The sequence below is a fragment of the Anomaloglossus baeobatrachus genome, chromosome 2 (assembly GCF_048569485.1).
Source record: "Anomaloglossus baeobatrachus isolate aAnoBae1 chromosome 2, aAnoBae1.hap1, whole genome shotgun sequence".
Classification (NCBI taxonomy): Eukaryota; Metazoa; Chordata; class Amphibia; order Anura; family Aromobatidae; genus Anomaloglossus; species Anomaloglossus baeobatrachus.
Window position 1 is genome coordinate 32,568,033 of NC_134354.1, and position 24,743 is coordinate 32,592,775.

Genomic DNA, 24,743 nt, shown 5'->3' on the forward strand with positions numbered 1-24,743 from the left:
TACTCGTAACTAATGATGAGTGGGCACTGCCATGCTCAGGTGCTCAGTACTTGTAACTAGTGATGAGCGGGCACTGCCATGCTTGGTACTCGTAACTAATGATGAGCGGGCACTGCCATGCTCAGGTGCTCAGTACTTGTAACTAGTGATGAGCGGGCACTACCATGCTCGGATGCTCGATACTGGTAACTAGTGATGAGCGGGCACTGCCATGCTTGGGTGCTTGGTACTCGTAACTAATGATGAGCGGGCACTGCCATGCTCAGGTGCTCAGTACTTGTAACTAGTGATGAGTGGGCACTACCATGCTCGGGTGCTAGATACTGGTAACTAGTGATGAGTGGGCACTACCATGCTCGGATGCTCAGTACTCGTAACTAGTGATGAGCGGGCACTACCATGCTCGGGTGCTCGGCACTAGTAATGAGCGGTTGGACGCTTAGATGGGTGTGACTAGTGCATAATGGAAGTGAATGGGGAACTCAAACAATTTTCAAGGAAAGCATCAGGACAAATGCTTGGTTCCACAGTGACTTCCATTATACTTGGTGGATGAGTGGTGCCCATCGAGCTGCTCGATTTGTGTACAGACCACCTGAGCATGGTAGTGCGCGCTCATCACTAGTTCTGGCCCATTTATATGTCTGATGAACCCTACTGATCGCTCAGAAGCCTCCTACTTGTGCACAAAGTGGTGAAAGGGCTTAAAAAAAACTATGGCTTTGTACAGTTTTCACAAGAGTGATTCTACCTTTTGTCCTCCACCGATTACCAAGATATGCGCCTTTTCAGATTTTGTCAATTAGGAAGATAACGGAGTCGCTCATGATAATGGTGATACTTGTCTGCTCCATTCTGAGCCTACAGGACTGATGGAAGTGGCCGAGCACGAGCGCTTTATACCGCACGACCTCCGATGGTCCCGTAGACTGGCAAACTGCTCCACACTGGATCCCTGTTGTAGTTACTGCAGCGTCACACATTAATCGCTTATCTTTTCTTTTTTATTAACCCCTTTTATCCAATTGTCTCAATGTGCTACAATGCAATTCCTGTGGGTCAAATGCCACCTTCACCTCCGCTGCATCATCATAATCTGTGCATAAAGCAGCGAATATTTCCTGAAGGTCAGTGTCATATACTCACTGTAGACACCAAAGTGTACAGGAGACAAGAATCCCACAAGTCATATACACACAACTGCAGACTAGGTATATACTGTACACGGCAGGCACTGAGGATATAGGTGACTGGCAGTGTATAGATCTGCCTGGCACGGAGTGAACTGACATGGCTGGCACAATGTATAGATCTAAGGGTATCCTCAGCTCACCTGTTTCTCGGGCTGCCAGTCCTTGCGGGTGCCAAGGATCCACCGGCAAGTTTTTTTTTACAATGTATAGATCTGCCTGGTACAATGTATAGATCTGCCTGGCACTAAGTGTACAGACATGGCTGGCACAATGTATAGATCTGCATGGCACAATGTATAGATCTGCCTGGCACTGAGTGTACTGACATGGCTGGCACAATGTATAGATCTGCCTGGCACTGAGTGTACTGACATGGCTGGCACAATGTATAGATCTGCATGGCACAATGTATAGATCTGCCTGGCACTGAGTGTACTGACATGGATGGCCCAATGTATAGATCTGCATGGCACAATGTATAGATCTGCCTGGCACTGAGTGTACTGACATGGCTGGCACAATGTATAGATCTGCCTGGCACTGAGTGTACTGACATGGCTGGCACAATGTATAGATCTGCATGGCACAATGTATAGATCTGCCTGGCACTGAGTGTACTGACATGGCTGGCACAATGTATAGATCTGCCTGGCACTGAGTGTACTGACATGGCTGGCACAATGTATAGATCTGCATGGCACAATGTATAGATCTGCCTGGCACTGAGTGTACTGACATGGATGGCCCAATGTATAGATCTGCCTGGCATTAAGTGTACAGACATGAATAGCACAATGTATAGATCTGCCTGGCACTGAGAATATAGGTATAACTGGCACAATGGTCTATATATACCTGGCACTAAGTGTACTGACATGGATGGCACAATATATAGATCTGCCTGGCACTGAGTGTAGTGACATGGCTGACAGTGTAGTGACATGGCTGGCACACTGTATAGATCTGCCTGGCACACTGTATAGATCTGCCTGGCACTGAGTCTACAGACATGGCTGGCACACTGTATAGATCTGCCTGGCACACTGTATAGATCTGCATGGCACTGAGAATCTAGGTATGACTGGCAGAGTAGTGGCATGGCTGGCAAAATGAAAATATCTGCAGTGTAGTGACATGGCTGGCACACTATAGATCTGCCTGGCACTGAGTGTAGTGACATGGCTGGCACAATGTATAGATCTGCAGTGTATTTACATGGCTGGCACACTGTATAGATCTGTCTGGCATTGAGAATCTAGGCATGTCTGGCAGTGTAGTGATATGGCTGGCACACTATAGATCTGCCTGGCACTGAGTGTAGTGACATGGCTGGCACACTGTATAGATCTGCCTGGCACTGAGTGTAGTGACATGGCTGGCACACTGTATAGATCTGCAGTGTATTTACATGGCTGGCACACTGTATAGATCTGCCTGGCACTGAGTGTAGTGACATGGCTGGCACACTGTATAGATCTGCAGTGTATTTACATGGCTGGCACACTGTATAGATCTGCCTGGCACTGAGTGTAGTGACATGGCTGGCACACTGTATAGATCTGCAGTGTAGTGACATGGCTGGCACACTGTATAGATCTGCAGTGTAGTGACATGGCTGGCACACTGTATAGATCTGCAGTGTAGTGACATGGCTGGCACACTATAGATCTGCCTGGCACTGAGTGTAGTGACATGGCTGGCACACTGTATAGATCTGCCTGGCACAGAGTGTAGTGACATGGCTGGCACACTGTATAGATCTGCAGTGTATTTACATGGCTGGCACACTGTATAGATCTGCCTGGCACTGAGTGTAGTGACATGGCTGGCACACTGTATAGATCTGCAGTGTAGTGACATGGCTGGCACACTGTATAGATCTGCAGTGTAGTGACATGGCTGGCACACTGTATAGATCTGCCTGGCACTGAGTGTAGTGACATGGCTGGCACACTGTATAGATCTGCAGTTGAGGTGTAGTGACATGGCTGGCACACTGTATAGATCTGCAGTGTAGTGACATGGCTGGCACACTGTATAGATCTGCAGTGTAGTGACATGGCTGGCACACTGTATAGATCTGCAGTGTAGTGACATGGCTGGCACACTGTATAGCTCTGCAGTGTAGTGACATGGCTGGCACACTGTATAGCTCTGCAGTGTAGTGACATGGCTGGCACACTGTATAGATCTGCAGTGTAGTGACATGGCTGGCACACTGTATAGATCTGCAGTGTAGTGACATGGCTGGCACACTGTATAGATCTGCAGTGTAGCGACATGGCTGGCACACTGTATAGATCTGCCTGGCACTGAGTGTAGTGACATGGCTGGCACACTGTATAGATCTGCAGTTGAGGTGTAGTGACATGGCTGGCACACTGTATAGCTCTGCAGTGTAGTGACATGGCTGGCACACTGTATAGATCTGCAGTGTAGTGACATGGCTGGCACACTGTATAGATCTGCAGTGTAGCGACATGGCTGGCACACTGTATAGATCTGCCTGGCACTGAGTGTAGTGACATGGCTGGCACACTGTATAGCTCTGCAGTTGAGGTGTAGTGACATGGCTGGCACACTGTATAGCTCTGCAGTGTAGTGACATGGCTGGCAATGTATAGATCTGTCTGGCAGTGTAGTGACATGGCTGGCACACTATAGATCTGCCTGGCACTGAGTGCAGTGACATGGCTGGCACACTGTATAGATCTGCAGTGTATTTACATGGCTGGCAATGTATAGATCTGTCTGGCAGTGTAGTGACATGGCTGGCACGATGGTGGCACTGATCCTCTCTGTGTAATCCTCGGGGGGGGGCGGCAGCCTCCATATTTGTTGGGAGCCGCAGCCCTCTATATGTGCACAGCTCAGGGGTTATGTCAGGTGAGGGCAGAGACATGGCGGCGCTGGCAGCTCTTGGAGAAAAGCAGCCCCTGAATATTTTTTCTGCATTTATGTAACACATGGTGGGGGGGGGGGGGGGTGGAATGCGGGGGGAGGGGGGGTCCCTAAAATAAATAAATGCCCCCCCCCCGCCGGTGCATGTGCCCTCTGCCTCTGCGCATTACTTACTATTGAGGATAAGGAAGGCAGCTGGATTTTAAACAGATTGCACAGAAACACAGTGACCAGCACTAACAACCACGCACAGCTCTCCGCCATGTTTCCCGGGATCACACACAATAGCAATCACCAGGTCCCGCCTCCCCTCCTTATCCGCCCGGAGGAGGAGGCGGGAGCCATGGCCGCTGCCGGGCAGCACCGCTCCGCCGAGGCTCGGGCCCGGGGCACGGCTCATGTGCGGCCGCTTTTATTGTGTGCACGGGGTCTGAGCGCGGGGAGCGGGCATAGAACGCGCGGAGAAGCATCGAACGCGGGGCTCGTGACGTTCCATCCGCTCCGCCGCCGACCAATCAGCGCCCGGGATTCTATTTACCACCAGTGATTCAAACAAACCTAGAAATAAAAAAAAAAAACAATGGAGGGAAAAAATAGCTAAAGCCGATTTACTACCACCCCCCCTCCACCTACCCCCACCCCGCCCTCATACCCCTCCCCGAGCTGGGGGAGGGGGCAATTACTGCATGACTGACAGCTTAACCTACCCAGACAGGTGCCCGTGTTATGGTTTAAAAGGCGCTCTTTAGGCAATCCCAGCCAATCAGTGGGGGGTAACGGGGCGGGGCCATGCTGGATAGGCCCCTCCCACTTGCCCCCCCTTCAGCAGGTTGAATAGATAAAGAGGCGGAGGGATCCTATCCGGTTTGAACTAGTTCTCCTGGCGGTGGCATATTAACCGCTTGCGAGCGCGGTGCGTGCAGCTAGTTCTTTGTGAGGACTCCATCTGCAGGAGGAGAGCGGGGATTTCAGCGCTGCTCTCGGCCATTGCTTCTTTGCCGCCGCTGGAGACTTTCTAGTATTTTTTTTCCCACCGCTGAAAGCACAAGCCATCATCGCCATGCCCAAGAGAAAGGTGAGCGGATCACAGCGGCGGCGACCTCAAGGACGGACGCGGAGACGGCGCCTCTGCGCCTCCATCAACTCACGGCGCGTTTTACCGCCAAAAAGTGGCGCCATTGTTCTCCTTCCTTTTTTTAGGCGCCTTTTTTCTATATAATTTTAATGCCGTTTTTTATTTTTTTTTATATATATATTTGGATTTTTTTTTTTTCGTTTTTATAATTTCAATATTTTTTTTTTCCACGTTATTCGGTTGTCGCGGTTTGTGTAATGGCGGCGGTGGATGATGTGAGGTGGTGGGGGAGGGGTAATGGCGCGCAGCGGATCAGCTCCTGTCGCTGGGATTTTTTTTTTTCTCTTCCCGCCCGCCCCGCAGCCCTCGGTGGCGGGTTCTCCTCACAGCTCTCCTGAGCGCACTGGCTCGTCCAAGAAAGCGGGGAGGTCCCGGACGTTCTAGAACGTTCACGACGCGCTTTAGCCAATCGGAGAGCTGCGGGCGATGAAGTCTAGCCAATAAAAGAGCGGTAAATCGGTGACGTCACGGCCCATCAAGTTCCCCCGTGTGTGCTGTATGTCGCTGATGACCCTGTGGGGTGAGGAGGGGGGGAGCTGCTGTCTCCATAGATGAGGCATGTTCCACTCACCAGGTGGGGGAGGGCGGCCGGCACCATGGCTTTGGCTCTTGTTTGTTTATAAGGCAGCTTACATTCTTCCCCGCGCACACCCCCCTCCCTCCTCCTCCCATTTATTCTTTACTATGTATTTCATGTCCTCTGGGCTTGTCTGCTCAGCGCCATCTGCCGGCGGAGGAGTGTTCGGAGGACTGAACATGTAAGTCATGCTGCAGCCTGTGCTCACATCCTGAGCTGTGCAGACAGAACGGCTTACACTGCCACACAAGCAGCTTATCAGGCTTCTGCCTCCTTAAATTACTTTTTGCATCAATTTTTATTTTATTTCCTTTGCATTTTTGATGTCTTTGCCATTCAGGAGCCTGGGAAAGCTGTGTGACCTGATTGCTCTTATGTTAGACTTATGAGAAGGGCTCAATCTAACTCTTATTTATCCTTCAGGTTAACGCTGCTGATGCTGGAGATGCCAAGGATGAGCCCAAGAGGAGGTCGGCACGGTTGTCAGCTGTAAGTATGGCCCTATAGGTTTATTTTATTAGTGCAGTCCCTAAATATGAATGGCTAAAAAAAAGCAGCAATGAGCCCTTAACACAAAGCTGCAGTGGTGCTTGTTAAATAAAGTACTGCACTCAGGATGCATAAAAAAACTTGTTAAACTGTGTATGTCAAAGTCATAAAAACATTCCTCAGCACTTCACAACTGCAAAGTGGCTGCCATTATGGCAACTTGTAAATAGGAGAGCAGGGACACTTTTGCCCTATTAAAGGGAACCTCATCAGGATTTTGCTCCCCCATCTGAGAGCAGCATAATGTAGAGACAGACCCTGATTCCAGCGATTTGTCCCTTACTGAACTGTTTGATGTCATTTTGATAAAATCATGATTTTCTCTACTGCAGATCTAGCAATTATACAGAGCTCTTGGATATGCTGGACTACCTGTAGCATGCCAAGTAGTCCTGTAATAATGTACTGCTGATTAGTCATTTTATCAAATCTACACTAAGCAGCCTAGTAAGTGACACATTGGTGGAATCAGGGTCTCTGCCCCTATGTTATAATTCTCAGAATAAATGGCAAAAACCCATTGCATCATCTTTCTAGTCTTTTCTTCTATTTCACTAAAACTTTAATAAACCTGATGACTGACTTTAACCTGCTGGTTAATACTTGCAGGAGGAGGGTTAACTTAAAATAGGAAGGTATGTTGGAACTGTAAGGGCCTTTAAAAGAATCTTGTCTGTCTGCAGAAATATTTAACTTTTTTTTTAAAGTACTACTGCTTTAAATGTGATAATGTTCAAATAGTGCACATTTCAACATTTTTCTCATATTCCTCTTTAGGCATAACATGCATGTAGGCAGATAGGACTCCTTCCCACTTGCAAAAGCAAGGAGTTACTTTACTGAGCACTTTAAAAGGAAATCTGTCACAAGGTTACCACCTAATCTCAGAGCAGCATAATGGAGGGGCAGAGACCCTGATTCCAGCAGTCACTTACTGTGCTGTTTAGTGTAATTCTGATAAAATCAGTTTAATCAGCAGATTATCATTGCAGGACTACTTGGTGTGCTCCAGGTAGTCCAGCATATTCATGAGCTCTGCTACAGCCAAGAAAATGGTGATTTTATCAAATGACCGCAAACAGCTCAGTGCATGACACTGCTGGAATACAGGTCTCTACAGTATGCTGATATCAGATGGGGGATGCAAACATCTGGTGACAGATTCCCTTTAGGTTTTTGACTTTTCAGGTCTTCAGAGCTCTTATGAATCTGAATAACGTTATCTCTTGTCTTTGTAGAAACCAGCGCCACCAAAAGCCGAACCAAAGCCAAAAAAGGAAAAGGCAGCAGTAAAGGTATGTTGATATACTTTTGCTACCCTAGAAAATTCTTATACTTGCCCTTCTGGTCATACACCCGGCCTGTGATGTTAGCATCACTTATGCACTCAAGCTGCCTGAGTGCTGCATCACTCACTTCCTGTGGGAGTTGTGACCACTGCAGCCCATCTTGGCTGCAGTGCAATAACTGGATGATGTGATGCAGACATCACTGGGACTATGAATGGTCCAGGAGGGTTGGGATAAGCTGACATCAGGCTCTGTTTATGGTCTGTCCATGTAGCGGACAACCCCCTTTACATGATCTTCCAGACAGGGACATAAACAGAACATAACTTGTTAGCAGGCAGCAGATACTATAGATCCCATATTTATCCTTCCCATTTACTTCAAGGAGAAGTCGGAGGACAAAAAGGTTCCAGCAAAGGGAAAGAAAGGAGCTAAAGGCAAACAGACTGAAGAAGCTAACAAAGAAGAAGCTAAGGATGACCTGCCATCCGAAAATGGAGAGACAAAAAGTGACGAGGTGGGTGACTCTACACCTGTTACACTCCAGTGATACAAAGAGGGTTCGAAAGTGGCAACTGATGGTCTAGATATGTTATAATAGTGGGCGAACTACACAACTGGCATATCATCATGCAAAAACAAACATCTGTTTAGTGCTTGTTACATGCACATGCTTCATCCATGGGGAAATTGGGCTAATGCTGATTCTGTCTAAGGCCACATGCACATTGAGTTAGTTTTTGTACATTAGTATTTTTAGCCAAAATCAGAAGTGGAACAGGAAAAGTATAATAGAAAAACAGGCACCACTTGTTACCCAATCCTGGTTTTGGCTTACAAATACTGGGGTAGTCACCAAATGCCCAACATGTGCCTTAATTGTGGAGCCCATGACTGGTGGCAGGAGTTTCTGTACCCTATGGTGCCTCCATTGGCATCACCACTACTACACACTTGGTAAAGATCTAGAATCCTAAATTCCTAACAATATAACTACTGTACTTTGGAAATTGCAAATCTCTGCTCTACTGTTAACTGCAATAGGGCTGACTTCTAACAAAGCCAAAAGATTAGATTTTATTTCAAGTTTTAAATTTAAATCTTACCAGGTTTTTGCCACCTAATCTGAGCAGCATAATGTAGGGGCAGAGATCCTGATTCCAGCAATGACTTACTGGGCTGCATAGTGCAGTTTTGATGATTAAGGTTTAATCAGCAGTAGATTATCATTACAGGACTACTTGGCATGCTGCAGGTAGTCCAGCATATTCATGAGTTCCATAACTGCTAGATCTGAAGCAGAGAAAACATTGCTGTCATTTTGATAGTCAATGTTTTCTCTGCTGCAGACGTAACTATACAGAGCTCATGAATATGCTGGACTACCTGCAGCACACAAAGTCCTCTAATATACTGATAAAATAATGGTTTAATCAAAAATACACTAAGCAGCCCAGTAAGTAGCACATCCCTGGAATCTGGGTCTCTACATTATGCTGATCTCAGATGATTTGGCACTAAAGTGTTCAGTCGAAGCTCAGTGTGGATGAGTAGTCCACTGCATCTCCCCACCTTCTTTTCCCATATCTTGCATCCCTTTGACAGCTTGGGTACCAAAGAGGGTGACATGGCAAACTAAGTTGGGAAGGTGCACTTAAAGGGACTCTAGTCAGCACAGAATAACTGTTCAAACCACGCAGGTGCTTGGTGCATCATGGCGGCTAATCTCTTAAATCCTCAATCTTGTCTGTTTTCCTTAACCCTTCACCCTCTGACAGCTCTGGCTTCAGAGACAAAGATGGAAGGGATTAATGACTGGTGCTTGGTTTGATCAGTCATTCTCTGCTGATAACTTCATTTAGTGTTTTTTTTTGGTTTTTTTTTTCCTTCCTCCATCCAAAAAGTTAACTTTTTCCCCTTTTTGTTTTTATCCTAACTTTGCTTCTCTTCTTCCTCCTCAGGCCCCAGCATCCGATGGAGACAAGGAATCCAAATCGGAATAACCTACATCTGTTCAAGTCTTTTATCAGTGGTTCCTGTACCTCCCTTGTACAATTCAGAGGAATATTTTTATCAGCTATTTTGTAAATGCAAGTTTTTTAGTAGTTTAATTCTAGAAAACACACTTTTAAAATAGGAGGGAATCCCACCATGTCTTTTCTTTTAGTTGTGGTTTTAAGTATTTGACACGTTCTGCCCACCTATACTATAGTCACCAGTCTGCAAATTGTAAAGGAGCAAAGCTTCGATTCCCGTTTAGACGGTTAATATGTAAAAAACATTCTTTTTCCCTTTTTTTTTGACCCAATGTCTTCTGCTACTTTTAGCGGATTCCCTGACATGGTGTTGGGATGGTAAAGCCCAGTGTTCCTCTACTGGCTGATATAAATGGCATAATTTTGTTTTTTTTTAATTTGTCTTAACATTTTAACTGTTCTCTGTACCCATATTGTCTTGCGTACAATTTTTACAATCTAATAAAGAATCCCCTGGTGTTGGATTTCCCTCTAAAAAAAAATTGTGTACTTATCTGTGATGTTACCATTTTTTTTTCCTATATTTTTTTGGGGTAGTGGTATTTTATTTTTCATTTCAGTAACTATGTAAAAGTGCTGTGAATCTTTTTGAAAACCTTCGAGTGTGTAGTGAGTGTGATGTGAAGTACTGGGAAGTTATGAAAAAAAGAACTTTAAAATTTAAAAAAAGCGGTATAATTTGTCATCCACTTCACTCCCCCAGGCAGCAGCATTATCGTTGTTTTTTTTGTTTCACTTATTAAAAAAAACTTTCTACCATTTTCCCCTCCTTCTCAGAGAATGGGGTGGGAGTTAGCTAACAAGTTGAAGATACTGGTACGAGGGGGGTGCTCTGTTGGGTTTTTCTTTTTTTACAAGAACAACTTGTATTTTGAGACTTGGAGTTGTAAAAGCCGCTAGCTTTTTTTTTTTTTTTTCTTGGATTCTGATTTTTCTCACTTTCATGTTTTTATTCTTAGATTTCCATTCTACTAGAGTTTAAAGGTTAAAAAAATGTACAGATTGTTCATAGTGTCTGTGTACTGATCACCAAACCAATAAAACCTGGTTAAAAAAACTATAGCTACTTGTTGGATCATGAATTGACTCGCTGAAGTTTAGTGCATAATACAACAAATGTCTGGGGCTAGAGCTCATCTGATAAAAACTTAACGCGTTTAAACTTTTTTTAACCCCTTAACCTAATTCTGTATTCTAGTTCATAATGCAGGCTTGTGGCAAGCCTTCACTTTTCCCCACATGTCTGCTAATCAGACCTGTGCATGTAACAGGTGTGGGTGGATCTCTGATCCACCCCTGCCTGTTAACTCAAATCGTAGTTATCCCCACACTCCAGCGGGGGTTGTTCCCGCCACAATCAGCTGTCCCATGTGATCAAGGGGCACCAATGGGTTGTCATAACTGGGGGTCAGCGAAAGACTTCTGTTTATGACTCTTCCTGTGAATGCTAGCTGAGCAGCACTTTCCTTCCACCTGTTAAGAGGTCTGGGTCCAAATCTTCTCAAAGGCAGGTACTGCCAGTAGAGCAGGACTATGGCATCAGCCGCAACACTCTCTCTCTCTCTCTCTCTCTCTCTCTCTCTCTCTCTCTCTCTCTCTCTCTCTCTCTCTCTCTCTCTCTCTCTCTCTCTCTCTCTCTCTCTCTCTCTCTCTCTCTCTCTCTCTCTCTCTCTCTCTCTCTCTCTCTCTCTCTCTCGGCATCTTGCTAAGATAGCCACGACCCCACTTCCAGGCATGGACCATCCTTGAGTTCCACTCTAATGCACTTCTGATTTCAAGAGCATGCACTCTAGAGCTGTGCATTCATGGTGTGCAGGAAGAGGACCGAAGGTGACAGGCCACCTTCCCCTTACTAAGGTAATATAAACTTTGATGGGGAAGGGAGGAGTGCTTTTTGTGGGATATGCACTGTTGTGGTCTGGATTGCTTGCTGTATATTGAGCTATGTAAGATCTGGCCTGCTCAGATGCTTCAGTGTCCTGTCCCCCACCCACCAAGTTGCCCCTAGTCTATGCAAGTTGCCAGTTGAGTTCCTACAGTGGTTCCCTCACCCCCCCCCCCCCTTTAGTAATTTCCCACATTCTTAATATACCCTTGGGTTTCTTTTTGGGTATGGGTTTCTTGTTTGGGACCAGCACCCTTACAGGGAATGAGTATGGTAGGAAAATGGCTCGCAAATCAAAGCTGTGAGGTTTGTAGTAGCTAATTCCCAGATTAAACTCTGGCAATTGTATAGCCAACTGTCAGTGAGGCGTAGACCTTTCTTTGGGACATACAGGCACTTGTCTCCAGTATAGTCCTTTATGGCAGGGGCCCAGTCCAGCTTCCAATACGAGACTGCAGTGGGAGAGAGCAAAGTTTGGAGGAGGATGATCAGTCTCTCAACTTGGACTTTGCCCCCACTCCCCTTCCTCTTCAACATTCTAGTCATTAGAAGTTAGAGTAATTGAAAGTTGTGAGAAACATTTTGAAGGTGGAGGAAACTGACAAACCTTTTCCATACAAGACCGTGTTCAGGGGGTTAACTTTCCAAGGAAAGTCTCCTGGCTCATTGCTTCCGAGCCAGGAGTCTGAAATGGTGCAGAAAAGAAGCTGGTTGTCCCTTGATACTTCCTGATGAGTCTTCGATTTGAATCAGAGGAGGTTAAGAACTGGGATAATATCCCAAAGATGATCCAGTGCCCAAGAAAATAGCCATACCCTGTGAAGACTCATCAGAACTGAGAAACCCAATGGCCAGGAAGACTGATGATCGGATGAGAGCCTGGGAAGTCTCAGTGGCAATAATCAGCCAACGTAGTGGGCACATCAGTTGCCAGATCCATGTATCTCTGGATTGAGACTCTCCTTAAGAGGAAGACTTTAAGAGAAGTCACCCTGGAATCCCTCCTGTTACTAATGATGGCTATGGGGTTTATGGCCAATGTGTCTGATTAATCAGTCGAATTTGTGGCTAGAAACAATGCCCTCTCAAATGCAGCCTGGTGTGAGTTGGTTCAAGACCTTGACAAACTGTTCTATCCACGTTTCTGGTGTTGAGTATTCGTCCCATGCCGGAGAAAGCGTCTGATTAAAAATGAGGTTTATAGAGCGGCGAGCTTGCGTGCTCCAGCTCTGTCATAGATCCCATCTCGAGGAGACAAATATAAGCGGAAAAAAGTCAGTTACCCAAAAGGTGGCAAAAACATCTACGCCGGGACCTAATAGGTCATGATGCCACCAGAGTAAGCAGGAGGCTGTCATTTTCTAGGATTGCGGCAGATATCCACGAATTAGTGGGTTCTTGCGGTTTCAGAGGTGTTCAGGATAGTTTTCCCAGTTACCTCCTGAATTTTGCTACTGTCAGATTCAGTCCCTTGGCCTTTGTCCCACTTTTGGTCAGATGTTCAAATGTTAGTAGTTAAAATACGGTGGATCCCGTCCTTGTAACAGAACAGTACTGGGGTCACTAAAGCCTGCCGGGGCTTTCCGCACATAAATCTAACATCACAATCAGTGGGTGAGGTATAAAAAAACCCCAAAAACTAGAGATGGAGTCGAGGAGATCTGCAATCCCTTTTTAATAAACACATGCAGTGATATGCACAATAGATCTATTGGAGGCCTATTTTCAGGCCATCCATCCGTCTCATCAAAAATAATTTAAGGTTTGTAATAGAGAGGTCAAATCTTGCAGTTCCTGTGTTTCCTGTTCGGCTTGTTCTGATATTCACGAAATTGATAGCTGAAGTAGTAGCATACCTGAGGCAGAAGAACATGATTCTAGTTCCCTACCTAGACTACGACCTGCTGGCGGAGCACAGAAGAACTGTATCGTCATATGCAGATTACCAAAATACCACTAGTTCCTTAGGTTGGATTTTAAGTAAACAAAAGTCAGACTTTCAGCAAATCGCCATCAAGATATTTTTGGGAGTCCTGTTAGATTTCCACAGAGGATCAGCCTTCTGGAAGGAAAGTACAGGATCAGAGACAAGATCCTCTCCTTTCAAAGAAGACCACAATGTATAATCTGGAAGGCCATGAGTATCAAGGGTTTGATTAAGTCCCGTACTTCTGTGTTTCATTCCAGAGATCTTCAGAGGGTGATTGTCAGCCATGGACAAATGCCAATGATCTTTAGACAGAAGGATCTGTGCCCTATTCAGTCAGTCTCACTACATTGATGAACTGTCCTGGAGAACCTGCAGATGGGAGTCTCTTGGGTCTCCTACCCCTGTGTCGTACTAACCAGCAATGCAAGTCAGTTAGGCTGGTGGGGCCAGATAGGAGATCAATTTTCCAATGAAGATTGTCAGCAGTTTCAGATCAGCTCGTTGAATTTCAGAGAACTGAAAATGGTTTGGGAGGTGCTTCAGAAGAATCAGTCCCTCCTCAGGAACAGTCATGTGAAAGTTTTGTCAGGCAATGGCACAGCAGTACCTTTAATCCAACATTGGGGCAGTCCAAGGACACCCTCCGGTCCTTCACGGCAGGGATTTTTCAGTGGGTTGAAATCCTCAGTGATTTCCATCATAGTGGTCCACCTAAGGAACTGAGAATCAAGTGGTAGATTATTCCCGCAGGCGGCAAAATAGGCCATCAGAATGTCAACTCAACAAAGTATTTCCAGAGATGAGGTCATCCTCAGGTAGACATATTCGCTCCAGAGGGGAAGTAAAGTTGAAGAATTTCTCCACATTCAAGGGACAATCTGATCAGTGTGGTCTCAAATCTGAAATATGACTTTCTCTAGTCCCTTCCACGACAGCATAGGAGGTTGTCTCTCCACGCCCTAATTGGGACAGGAAGCACAAGAGGTTTAAAAGGACCCTCCCATAGCCAGTGTCTTTCCTGTCCCCATGGGGCATGGAGAGGTTTTCTTTTTCTCCTATGCTGTGGTGGCCAGCGAACTACAGTGTATATATATATTTTTTTTTTTTGTTCCTACCTTAAGCCGGGCAGTATCGGTCGGGCCTTCGCCACTCCTCCCCTACTGTTTCCTCACGCTGTGGGGGACCGCTGCTCCAGCCTTCCGGAACTCCTCTGGGGTGATGCAGGCTGTGTAGCTCCCCGGCCGGCGTCCTCCCTGAGCCGCCGGCCGCTTCCTGCATGCATGCTGTTGGCGATCCGGAAGTGCTACCGCGGGCGGGACTTCCGGTCTAACAAACTTCCGGTTGGGCACTTCCGGTCGCGGAGGCAGCGTGGAGGACACGCCGACGCTGACACGGCCTGTCAGGGACCGGATGCAGGAGGCGGGGAACGTTCCCGGTCACTGGGGGGGGGGGGGCAGGCCCTTGTGCATAAGGGCTGCCTTGAAGACTTCAGATTCACGGTAAGGATTGCTGCTGTGCTCCCTGACATGTCTTCCCCTGCAGCTGCATCTGCAGAGCCCAGTGTTCCCCCTGCCACAGTAAGTACAGAGGGGGGGGGTAGTCCCTCATGCATAGGTCTCAGATGGATATTTATGGCTCTTTCTGGTCTGTGTTTTCCAGGAGGACAAGGCCACTAAGAAATTTGACAAAAATGAAAAGTCAGAGAAGTCTGAGAAGTCAGAGAGGTCTGAGAGGTCCGATAAAGCGGATAAACCTGACCGCTATGAACGGACTGAAAAGATTAAAAAGTGTCCAGTCTGTGTAAAAAAAGCTACCTGCAGTCTGGGATAAGAAGCTTTGCCAACAGTGTACGGACCAGATTATTAGGGCTGAACAACCGTCCCTGGTAGACGAACTACGGTCCATGATGAAGCAGGAGATTCAGGCCTCACTAGCCTCCCTCCCTTCTCCTGGCCTCTTTTCCCCAAAGAAAAGGAAACTCCAGTCAGCCCCGTCTGATCATGAGGATGCTGATTCCGCCTCGGAGGGTCCCGATGAAGGTTCTTCCTCCGGGAGGTCTGACCAGTCCTTGCTTTTTTCCTCAGAAGATTTGGGGGATCTTATTGGGGCGGTTCGGAGTACTATGGGGTTAGAGGAAGTGCAGTCTCTTCCCTCTATCCAGGATGAAGAGGGGGTTAATGCCGCGCATCAGCCAAAATGAAGATGTAGCACGTTGATGTTATAAACGTATTCTTTTATTCCATCGGTCTACGCGTTTCGAGGATATAAGCTGAAGAAGAGGTATATCCTCGAAACGCGTAGACCGATGGAATAAAAGAATATGTTTATAACATCAACGTGCTACATCTTCATTTTGGCTGATGCGCGGCATTAACCCCCTCTTCACTCTGATTTGTATGCACATCCACGTGGGGCTGCAGCAGACGCCATCATCTTATTCTTGATCAGTGGTTGTGACTATCACAACCTTTTCAGGTGAGTGTATTTTTCCTGATCTACCTCACTGATCTGTTGGTATTACACTATCAGCGCTCCTTATTTTTCAGTTTATACTCTATCCAGGATGATATGTTTGCTGGCCTGAAAACCGTCAAACAATTAGGGTTTTCCGGTTCATGCCAATATTCTAGATATTGTCTCTCAGGAATGGGAATTTCCTGAGAAGCGTTTCCGGAGTGACCCCAGACGCCGGTTTCCTCTGGAAATTTCTGGGTTACATTGGGAGGTCCCCAAAGTAGATGTACAGGTGGCTAGGATAGCTAAACAAACTGCGCTTCCCTTTGAAGATACTTCCCAACTTAGAGATCAGATGGATAGGAAGGTAGAGGGCCTCATGAAGCGATCCTGGGAGGCATCGTCTTCTACCATTCAGGCCAACATTGCCTCCACTTGTGTATCCCGGTCCCTACTTAGGTGGTTAGACCAGTTGGAGGCTCATATTTCCCAGGGTACCCCTCGGGATGAGTTGCTGGAATCCCTTCCATTGCTTAGGAAGGCTACCAGTTTTTTGGCAGATACCTCGGTGGAATCAGTCCGCCTGGCGGCCAGGACCTCGGTTCTATCTAACTCTGCCAGACGTGCCCTCTGGCTTAAGGCCTGGAGTGGAGACTCCACCTCCAAAATGAGACTTTGCTCCCCTCCGTTTAAAGGGGATTTGGTGTTTGGGCCTGCCCTGGATGATATTCTGGACAAGGCGAATGATCGTAAGGCCTTGCCTGATCCTAGACCCCTCAGGAAGCGGTCCTTTCGTCCCTCGATGCCTTAGGCCTCCCAGCCCAGAGGGAAAGGGAAGGCGGGCCGGTGGAGCTATCCTAAGGGTAGAGGGAGAAACATCCTCATCCCTCCCCATCAACAACGTCCTCAGCAGGACAAACAGTGACTCGGCTCGGGTGGGGGGACGGCTCTCGGCGTTTCTTCCCCAGTGGCGGTCCATCACCTCCTGCCAATGGGTTCTGAAGATCGTCTCAGAGGGTCTCTTAATAGAATTCATCTCCCCCCCCCTCTTCCGGGTCTCCGAGTCATGGCTCTGGCGTCGCAGGGTTCCCAGGCTCTACTGTACGCCAAGATTCAGGAGCTACTGCACTCGGAGGTCGTTTCCCCAGTCCCGAGGCAGGAAGAAGGGATAGGCCACTACTCCCGTCTCTTCCTTGTCAGAAAGCCATCTGGCGACGTCCGGATTATCATCAATCTACGGCGTCTCAACCGGCAGGTTAGGTACCGGCGGTTCAAGATGGAGTCCGTGAAATCGGCTATTCCCCTGATAGGTCTGCACCACCAGATGGCCTCCATAGATCTGAAGGACGCCTACTTCCATGTGCCCATCCATCCGTGTCACAGGCAATACCTCAAGTTTGCGGTTCTACATGGGGAGGAAGTGCTTCATTTCCAATTCAATGTACTTCCCTTCGGGATCTCCTCGGCTCCAGGGATCTTTTCAAAGATCATGGCAGAGGTGGTCGCCTTCATACGATTGCAGGGTATCTGTCTGGTTCCATATTTGGACGACTTTCTTCTAGTGGCTCCCTCCGCTCAGACCCTCCGGAGCCATGTGGAGAAGTCTTTAGGAATCCTTCGGTCCTTGGGATGGATCCCCAATCTCAAAAAAATCACAGTTGCACCCCTCCTCCACTCGGCAGTTTCTCGGAGTGCTGCTGGACGCCGACAGGCAGGCATCCTTTCTCCCGGAGGGCCACAGGGTGGCCCTGCTAGCCAAAATCTCAAAGCGCCATCAGGCTCGCCCGACCCTTCGAGCGGCTATGTCGGCTCTGGGTTCTATGACGTCCTGCATTCCCTCAGTCAGGTGGGCTCAGGCCCATTCTCGGTGTCTCCAGGATCATATCCTGGCGCATTGGGACCGACTCCCGTCCTCCCTGAACAGACGGTTTCGCCTCTCGGGGACCGTCTCCTCATCCCTTTTCTGGTGGCTGCGGCCCAACAACCTTCAGGTGGGGGTTGCCTGGACTCAGACGCCCCTGGTTACACTGACAACTGATGCCAGCCTGCGGGGATGGGGTGCTATGGTGGCAAACTCCCCATTTCAGGGGGTCTGGAGTCCTTATGTCAGCTCCCAATCCTCCAATTACCGGGAGCTCAGGGCAGTCAGGGAAGCCCTCCTTGCGGCTCAGGATCTCGTCCGGGACTCTCACGTCCTGGTCTACTCGGACAATGTCACCACAGTGGCACATCTCCGCCATCAGGGCAGTACATGATCAGGCGCCCTGAAGTCTGTGTCCTCCCAGATCTTCCACTGGGCGGAACAGTCCCTGCTATCTCTTTCTGCAGTTCATCTAAAGGGCTACCTAAACCTTCAGGCAGATTTCCTGAGTCGTCGGGATGTTCATCCGGGGGAATGGAGTCTGGATCAAGTGGTGTTCTGCTCTCTGGTGGCAAGGTGGGGTACTCCAGAGGTGGACCTCTTTGCTTCGGCAGGAAATCGCAAGGTCGCAACATATTTCTCCCTGAACCCTCGGGACAAGGCATTGGGGTGGACGCCTTCTGCCACGTTTGGTCCTTTTGCATCGCCTACGCTTTCCCCCCCACTTCCTCTTCTCGCACGGACCCTGAGGAAGATCAGAGACGACGGAGCCACAACTATCCTGGTAGCCCCTCTGTGGCCTTGGAGGAGTTGGTACAGCCTGATCCTGACGCTCGGGATAGACGGCCCGGTCCTCCTGGGTTCCGACCCCAGTTTACTATCCCAGGGTCCGATTTTCCATCCGGATCCCCAGAAACTCAAATTGGCTGCCTGGCTTCTGAGGCCCGGGCACTGAGGGCCCAGGAACTTTCTGACAGGGTTGTGGCTACTCTACAGAAGAACCGTAAACCAGTGACTAATAGTATTTACAATAAAATCTGGATGAAATTTTCCTCCTGGTGTGGTTCTCGGCCTCCTGACCCACTCCGGCCTAACGTTGCACAGATTCTAGACTTCCTCCAGAGTGGATTAGACCTGGGCCTTCGGCCTAACACCCTGAAGGTTCAGGTCTCGGCACTCAGTGCAGTCTTTGACACGGCTCTGGCGGATCATCGCTGGATCCGCCGTTTCTTTGTGTCCGCTAGTAGACTCTGTCCGCGTCAGAGGATCCTGACGCCTCGCTGGGATCTCAATGTGGTCCTTACCGGACTGTCTCAGTCTCCCTTTGAGCCCCTGTCCTCCTGTAACATCCGTTCTCTTGGTCACAAGACTGCCTTTCTTGTGGCTATTACATCTGCTCGTAGAGTCGGGGAACTTCAAGCATTGTCTATTCGGGAGCCTTACCTGACCGTCAGAGATGACAGCATTGTCTTTCAGCTGGACCCTTCCTTCCTTCCCAAGGTGGTTTCGGATTTTCACCGTTCTCAGTCCATCATCCTGCCTTCCTTCTGTCAGCATCCTAGGACTCCGGGTGAGGAAGTGTTTCATTCTTTGGACGTTCGTCGGACGGTGTTGCACTACCTGGATATTGCTGCACCTTGGCGTCTTGATCATAACCTATTCATCCAGCCCTTTGGTCGAAATAAGGGCAGGAAGGTGGCTAAGAGTACCGTTGCCAACTGGATTGTGCGGGCCATTAGAGACGCCTACCTCGCTCAGCATCTCTCTCCGCCTACCGGATTCACGGCGCACTCCACCAGGGCTACCTCTGCCTCCTGGGCCGAACGGGCAGGGGCTTCTCCTGAGCAGATCTGCAAGGCGGCTACTTGGTCTTCCCTCCATACTTTCACGAAGCATTATCGTTTGGATCTGGATTCCAACAGAGATTTGGCTTTTGGCAGGAAGGTCCTGCAGGCTGTGGTCCCCCCCTAGGTATCAATTCGTTGGTATTCCTCCTATGCTGTCGTGGAAGGGACTAGAGCAGGGGTGGGCAATTAATTTTCCCATGGGGCCGCATGAGAAATTGGGATTGGTTTAGAGGGCCGGACTAATATAATTACCTCAGTTCTACCCAATATACTACATCACTACACCCCCTCCATATACTACACCTGTAATAAACTACACCATTACACCCCTATATACTACACCTGTATTATACTACACTCTCTCCATATACCTGTAATATACTACACCCCATATACACCTGTATTATACTACACCACTATATAATACACCTCCGATATACTACATCATTACACCCCTATATACTACACCTGTAATATAGTACACCTCCATATAGTACACCTGTAATATACTACACCCCATATACACCTGTATTATACTACACCACTATATAATACACCTCCGATATACTACATCATTACACCCCTATATACTACACCTGTAATATAGTACACCTCCATATAGTACACCTGTAATATACTACACCTCCATATAGTACACCTGTAATATACTACACCTCCATATAGCACCTGTAATATACTACACCTCCATATAGTACACCTGTAATATACTACACCTCCATATAGCACACCTGTAATATACTACACCTCCATATAGCACCTGTAATATACTACACCTCCATATAGCACACCTGTAATATACTACACCTCCATATAGCACACCTGTAATATACTACACCTCCATATAGCACACCTGTAATATACTACACCTCCATATAGCACACCTGTAATATACTACATCACTATACCCCCATATACTACACCACTAGCCTGCACCCCCATATCACACACACTACACCCCATACAGCCTGCACCCCCATATCACACACACTACACCCCCATATGTCACACACCATGCCCACATATCTCACCCTGCCTGTACACCAACTTACCCCTCTCAAACACTCTGCACCCCTTCACATCCTTCTGTCAGTCTGCAGCCCTCATATGCCACTCACCCTGCAACTCCATCTTCCCTCATATGCCACTCACCCTGCAGCCTCCCTCCCCCTCATGTCCCCTCTTTTCTCATTACCAGTCATCATGTGTCCACATCTCCTTCAGGATTCAGTATCTTTGCTTTCTGCCCGGCATCCTGTGTCTCCTCCCACACAGTCACATGGGCGTGACGTCATCGCAGGTCCTGCAAGATGAATTATTCCTCTGCTGTGCTGCTTCTTTCTCCTGCCCAGCGGGAACTTTTGAAATGACACACGCAGCGCAGTACTGACAACGTCAGAGCGCGCGCGTGTGTCACTGACAATTAGTGCCGGCAGGGAACAGAGGAAAGACTCCTGCGTTCCGCTGCCTGCACTGACTGTGCGGACCTGCACAGGATCTCTCCCTGCTCGGCACGCTGCAGCCCGGCTCCACTGCACCGGCTGAAGACGGGCGGGCCGGTCACAGAGAGCAGGCGGGCCGGATGTGGCCCGCGGGCCGCCCCTTGCCCAGGTCTGGACTAGAGAAATAAGAATTATTCTTACCGTTAATTCGGTTTCTAGGACCTTCCACGACAGCAGGTAATTCCCTCCCTTATCCTCGATATTCCTGGATGTGTTTGTACTTCTCATATGCTATGGGTTCTTTGTAAGACACTGGCTATGGGAGGTGGGAGGGTCCTTTTAAACCTCTTGTGCTTCCTGTCCCAATTAGGGCATGGAGAGACAACCTCCTATGCTGTCGTGGAAGGTCCTAGAAACCGAATTAACGGTAAGAATAATTCTTATTTCTCGTATGCCTTACCACTAGAGTTGAGCGGGGTCCGGCGGATCCGTTGCGGGTTGGAAAAGTCCGGATCCGATCCGGAATCCGGACCCATGTATGTGAATGGGGAGCGGATCCGGGACGAGAGAGAGATTTTTACAGTTCGGGTCCGCTCAACACTACTTACCACCTCTCCTGTTTATCCCCAGAATGCTGAGGAAGATTCAAGAGGACCACAGTAATCATGGCAGTCCCGTTTTTGCCAAAAATGTTAGTTCATGCTGTTAAAACAGCTGGACATGGAGGAACCTTTGATGCCTAAAAGTTGACCTACTGCTCCAGGGTCCATTGTTGCATCGGAATGTGCAGCAGTTACATCTTAGGGCCGTTTTACACATCCGGCATTTTGCCGGATTGACAGATCCGTCACGTACAGTGTTAATACTGTACAATGGCATCGCGGCAAGCTTTGGTCACATGACAGCATGTGACCGGAGGTTGCCGCGATGCCATTACCATGCCATTGCCATTGCCATTGAAACGGGCCTTAGGCAGATCCTAAAGGAGCAGGGTCAATCTGACCAGGTCATCACTACCAACCAAGTAAATAGAAAACCAGTCACACTGGCAATCTACACAAAGATCTGGAAGAAGTTCTGTTCCTTCTTTGGTGATGATACTCCTGAGTGGTGATTGATCCTTCTCGTCCAAATATTCAAAAGATCCTGGATTTCGAAAAGGCGGGATTTAACAAAGGTCTCTTGGGCCAAGTATATTGAAAGTCCAGGTCGCGGCTCTAGGCACCTTCTTAGATTCATCATTGGCTTCTCATCCACATGTGGCTGGTTCACTAAAGCAATATAGAAATTAAAGGGAACCTGTCACCAGAATTTTCGCTACTAAAAGAATCCCCTTCTGCAGCTCCTGGGCTGCATTCTAGAAAGGTTCATCTTGCTACTGGCCCCCCTTTCAGACCTAAATAACAACTTTATAAAATATTACCTTTTGCTATGGTAATAAGGTTTGCTGGCCCGGTGGGCGGGCTGTATTTCATGTTATCCCCCCTCCTGCCGCTGTTCGCCGTCCCCCAGTGTTCATTTACATAGATGAGGCCGCCGCCCTCATGTTCCGCAGTGCTCCGGGAGTCTCGCACATGCGCAGTGGCACTATCGCGGGACTGAGCACTGTTTTCAAATCGCGAGCGTCCGTGATGTTATTGCGCAGGCGCGAGATTATGGGCGGGTACTTGGATGACACTGGTGATGACATTCACAGTGCCGCCCATAATCTCGCGCCTGCGCAATAACATTACCAGCGTTCGCGATTTGACAACAGTGCTCAGTCCCACGATAGTGTCACTGCGCATGCGGGAGCCTTCAGGAGCACTGCGGAACATGAAGGTGGTGGCCTCATCTATGTAAATGAACACTGGGGGACAGCGAACAGCGGCAGGAGGGGATAACAGAAGAAATACACGAAAATACAGCCCGACCATGGGGCCAGCAAACCTCATTACCACAGCAAAAGGTAATATTTTATAAAGGTGTTATTTAGGTCTGAAAGGGGGGCCGGTAGTAAGAGGAACCTTTCTAGAATGCAGCCCAGGAGCTGCAGAAGGGGATTCTTTTAGTTTAATAGCGAAAATTCTGGTGACAGGTTCCCTTTAAGACCCACTCTGAAGAGTGTGTTTTCACCTTTGGACTTGGGCCTGGTCTGGAATGTTCTCTGCGGTCCTCCTTATGAGCTGGTAGACCAGATTGCGATAGACAAGCTCTTCTTTAAAGCAGTCTTATTGGTAGCCATCACAACAGTGAAGCGTATAGGCAAAATTCAGGCACTTTCTGTTAACCCCTCCACCTCCAAGCGATTTTTCCGTTTTACATTTTCTCTTTTTCCTCCCCTTCTTCCAAGAGCCATAACTTTTTTATTTTTTCCAGCAATATTGCTATATGAGGGCTTTTTTTTGCAGAACGAGTTGTACTTTTAAATGAAACTATTCGTTTTACCATATAGTATACTGGAAAGTGGGAAAAAAATTCCAAGTCCAATGAAATTGCAAAAAAAAGTGCATTTGCACAATACTTTTTGGGGTCTTTTATTTACCACGTTCACTATATGGTAAAACCGATGTGTTGTTGTGATGCGTCACGTCGGTACAAGTTCGTAGACACCAAACATGTATAGTTTTACTTTTATCTAAGGGGTGAAAAAAAATTCTGAAGTTCGTCCAAAAAAAGAAATGCGCTTTTGGCGCCATTTTCTGAGACCCGAAGCATTGTTATTTTTCGGGATCTGGGGCTCAGTGACAGCTTATTTTTTTGCGACTTCAGCTGGCATTTTTAATTATGACATTTTTGTGTAGATGCGATGTTTTGATCTTATTGCATTTGGAAAAAATGTTGCGGCGACCAAAAAAAAAATGTAATTTTGTCGTTTGGAATTTTTATTGCTCCACACCGTGTACCGAACAGATTAATTGATTTTATATTTTGATAGATCGGGGCATTTTTGAACGCGACATTACCAAATATGTGTATTTTGTTCAATTTTTTTAACTTATCTTCAAGGGGGCGAAAGGAGAGTGATTTTGAACTCTTAGAATTTTTTATTTTTCATGTTTTTTTAAAACTTTTTTTTTTACATTTTTTTTATTGACTTTACTAGTCACAAGGGGACTTTTTCACTCCTCCAACCAATCGCCTGTGCATTTCTGCTGATCAGAGCAGCATCGCTCTGATCAGCAGAAATGCAGTGTTCCTGTGAGTGTTGACTCACACAGGAAGTAAGTTATAGCAGCTCTAGGGGTCATCAGCCGATCCCGTGCAACCATGGCAACACATTGGCTCCCCGTAATCGCGTCACGGGCCGCCAGTGGTGGCGTGGAAAGGCACAATCTCTGATTCACCTGCGCCTTTTAGCCACACATGTCTGCTAATCAGATCAGCAGACATATGCGAGGATTACCGGAGGCTCGCTGCCAGAACCTGCTGTAACGGGAGGGAGGTAACCAAGGACTTACCGGTACGTCCTTGATCGTAAAGGAGTTAAAGACCCTAACCTGCAGATGCTGGATGAACGCATAATTCTCAGATTAGATCCAGGTTTTCTTCCAAAGGTAGTTTCTACATCACACCTAAAGCAAGAAATTGTCTTGCCTTCCTTTTGCGAAGATCCCCTGAATCAAAAAGAGCCCTGCCTAAGTTCC

General features: G+C 47.6%; 2 protein-coding genes across 4 annotated transcripts in view; one reads left to right on the forward strand and one right to left on the reverse strand.

The window, feature by feature from the left end:
- Positions 1–4,594, reverse strand: part of GET1 (guided entry of tail-anchored proteins factor 1) — a 74,804-nt gene extending 70,210 nt beyond the window's left edge. Inside the window, exon 1 of one of the 2 annotated variants that reach the window (XM_075334972.1) lies at positions 4,269–4,594. In XM_075334972.1, coding sequence (XP_075191087.1) covers positions 4,269–4,358 — 90 coding nt within the window. In that variant the 5' untranslated portion in view covers positions 4,359–4,594. The remainder of the gene's footprint in view (positions 1–4,268) is intronic. The other variant, XM_075334971.1, reaches the window with a different exon arrangement.
- A 351-nt stretch (positions 4,595–4,945) lies between these two features.
- Positions 4,946–10,742, forward strand: HMGN1 (high mobility group nucleosome binding domain 1). Of its 2 annotated transcripts, none has more exons than XM_075334975.1 (5): positions 4,946–5,169; positions 6,230–6,295; positions 7,594–7,650; positions 8,030–8,161; positions 9,606–10,742. In XM_075334975.1, exons 1-5 carry the CDS (start codon positions 5,155–5,157, stop codon positions 9,645–9,647), a joined length of 312 nt encoding a protein of 103 aa, XP_075191090.1. In that variant the 5' UTR covers positions 4,946–5,154; the 3' UTR covers positions 9,648–10,742. The 2 variants fall into 2 exon arrangements, with proteins under 2 accessions (XP_075191090.1, XP_075191091.1); XM_075334976.1 differs by having other exon boundaries at positions 4,948–5,169; positions 8,033–8,161.
- The last annotated feature ends 14,001 nt before the right edge of the window (positions 10,743–24,743 follow it).

Excerpts from the sequence above, each read along its gene's own strand:
- HMGN1 (XM_075334975.1), top strand. Across the intron at positions 7,651-8,029 it reads AGGAAAAGGCAGCAGTAAAG|GAGAAGTCGGAGGACAAAAA; the intron begins GTATGTTGATAT and ends ATTTACTTCAAG. Across the intron at positions 8,162-9,605 it reads GAGAGACAAAAAGTGACGAG|GCCCCAGCATCCGATGGAGA; the intron begins GTGGGTGACTCT and ends CTTCCTCCTCAG.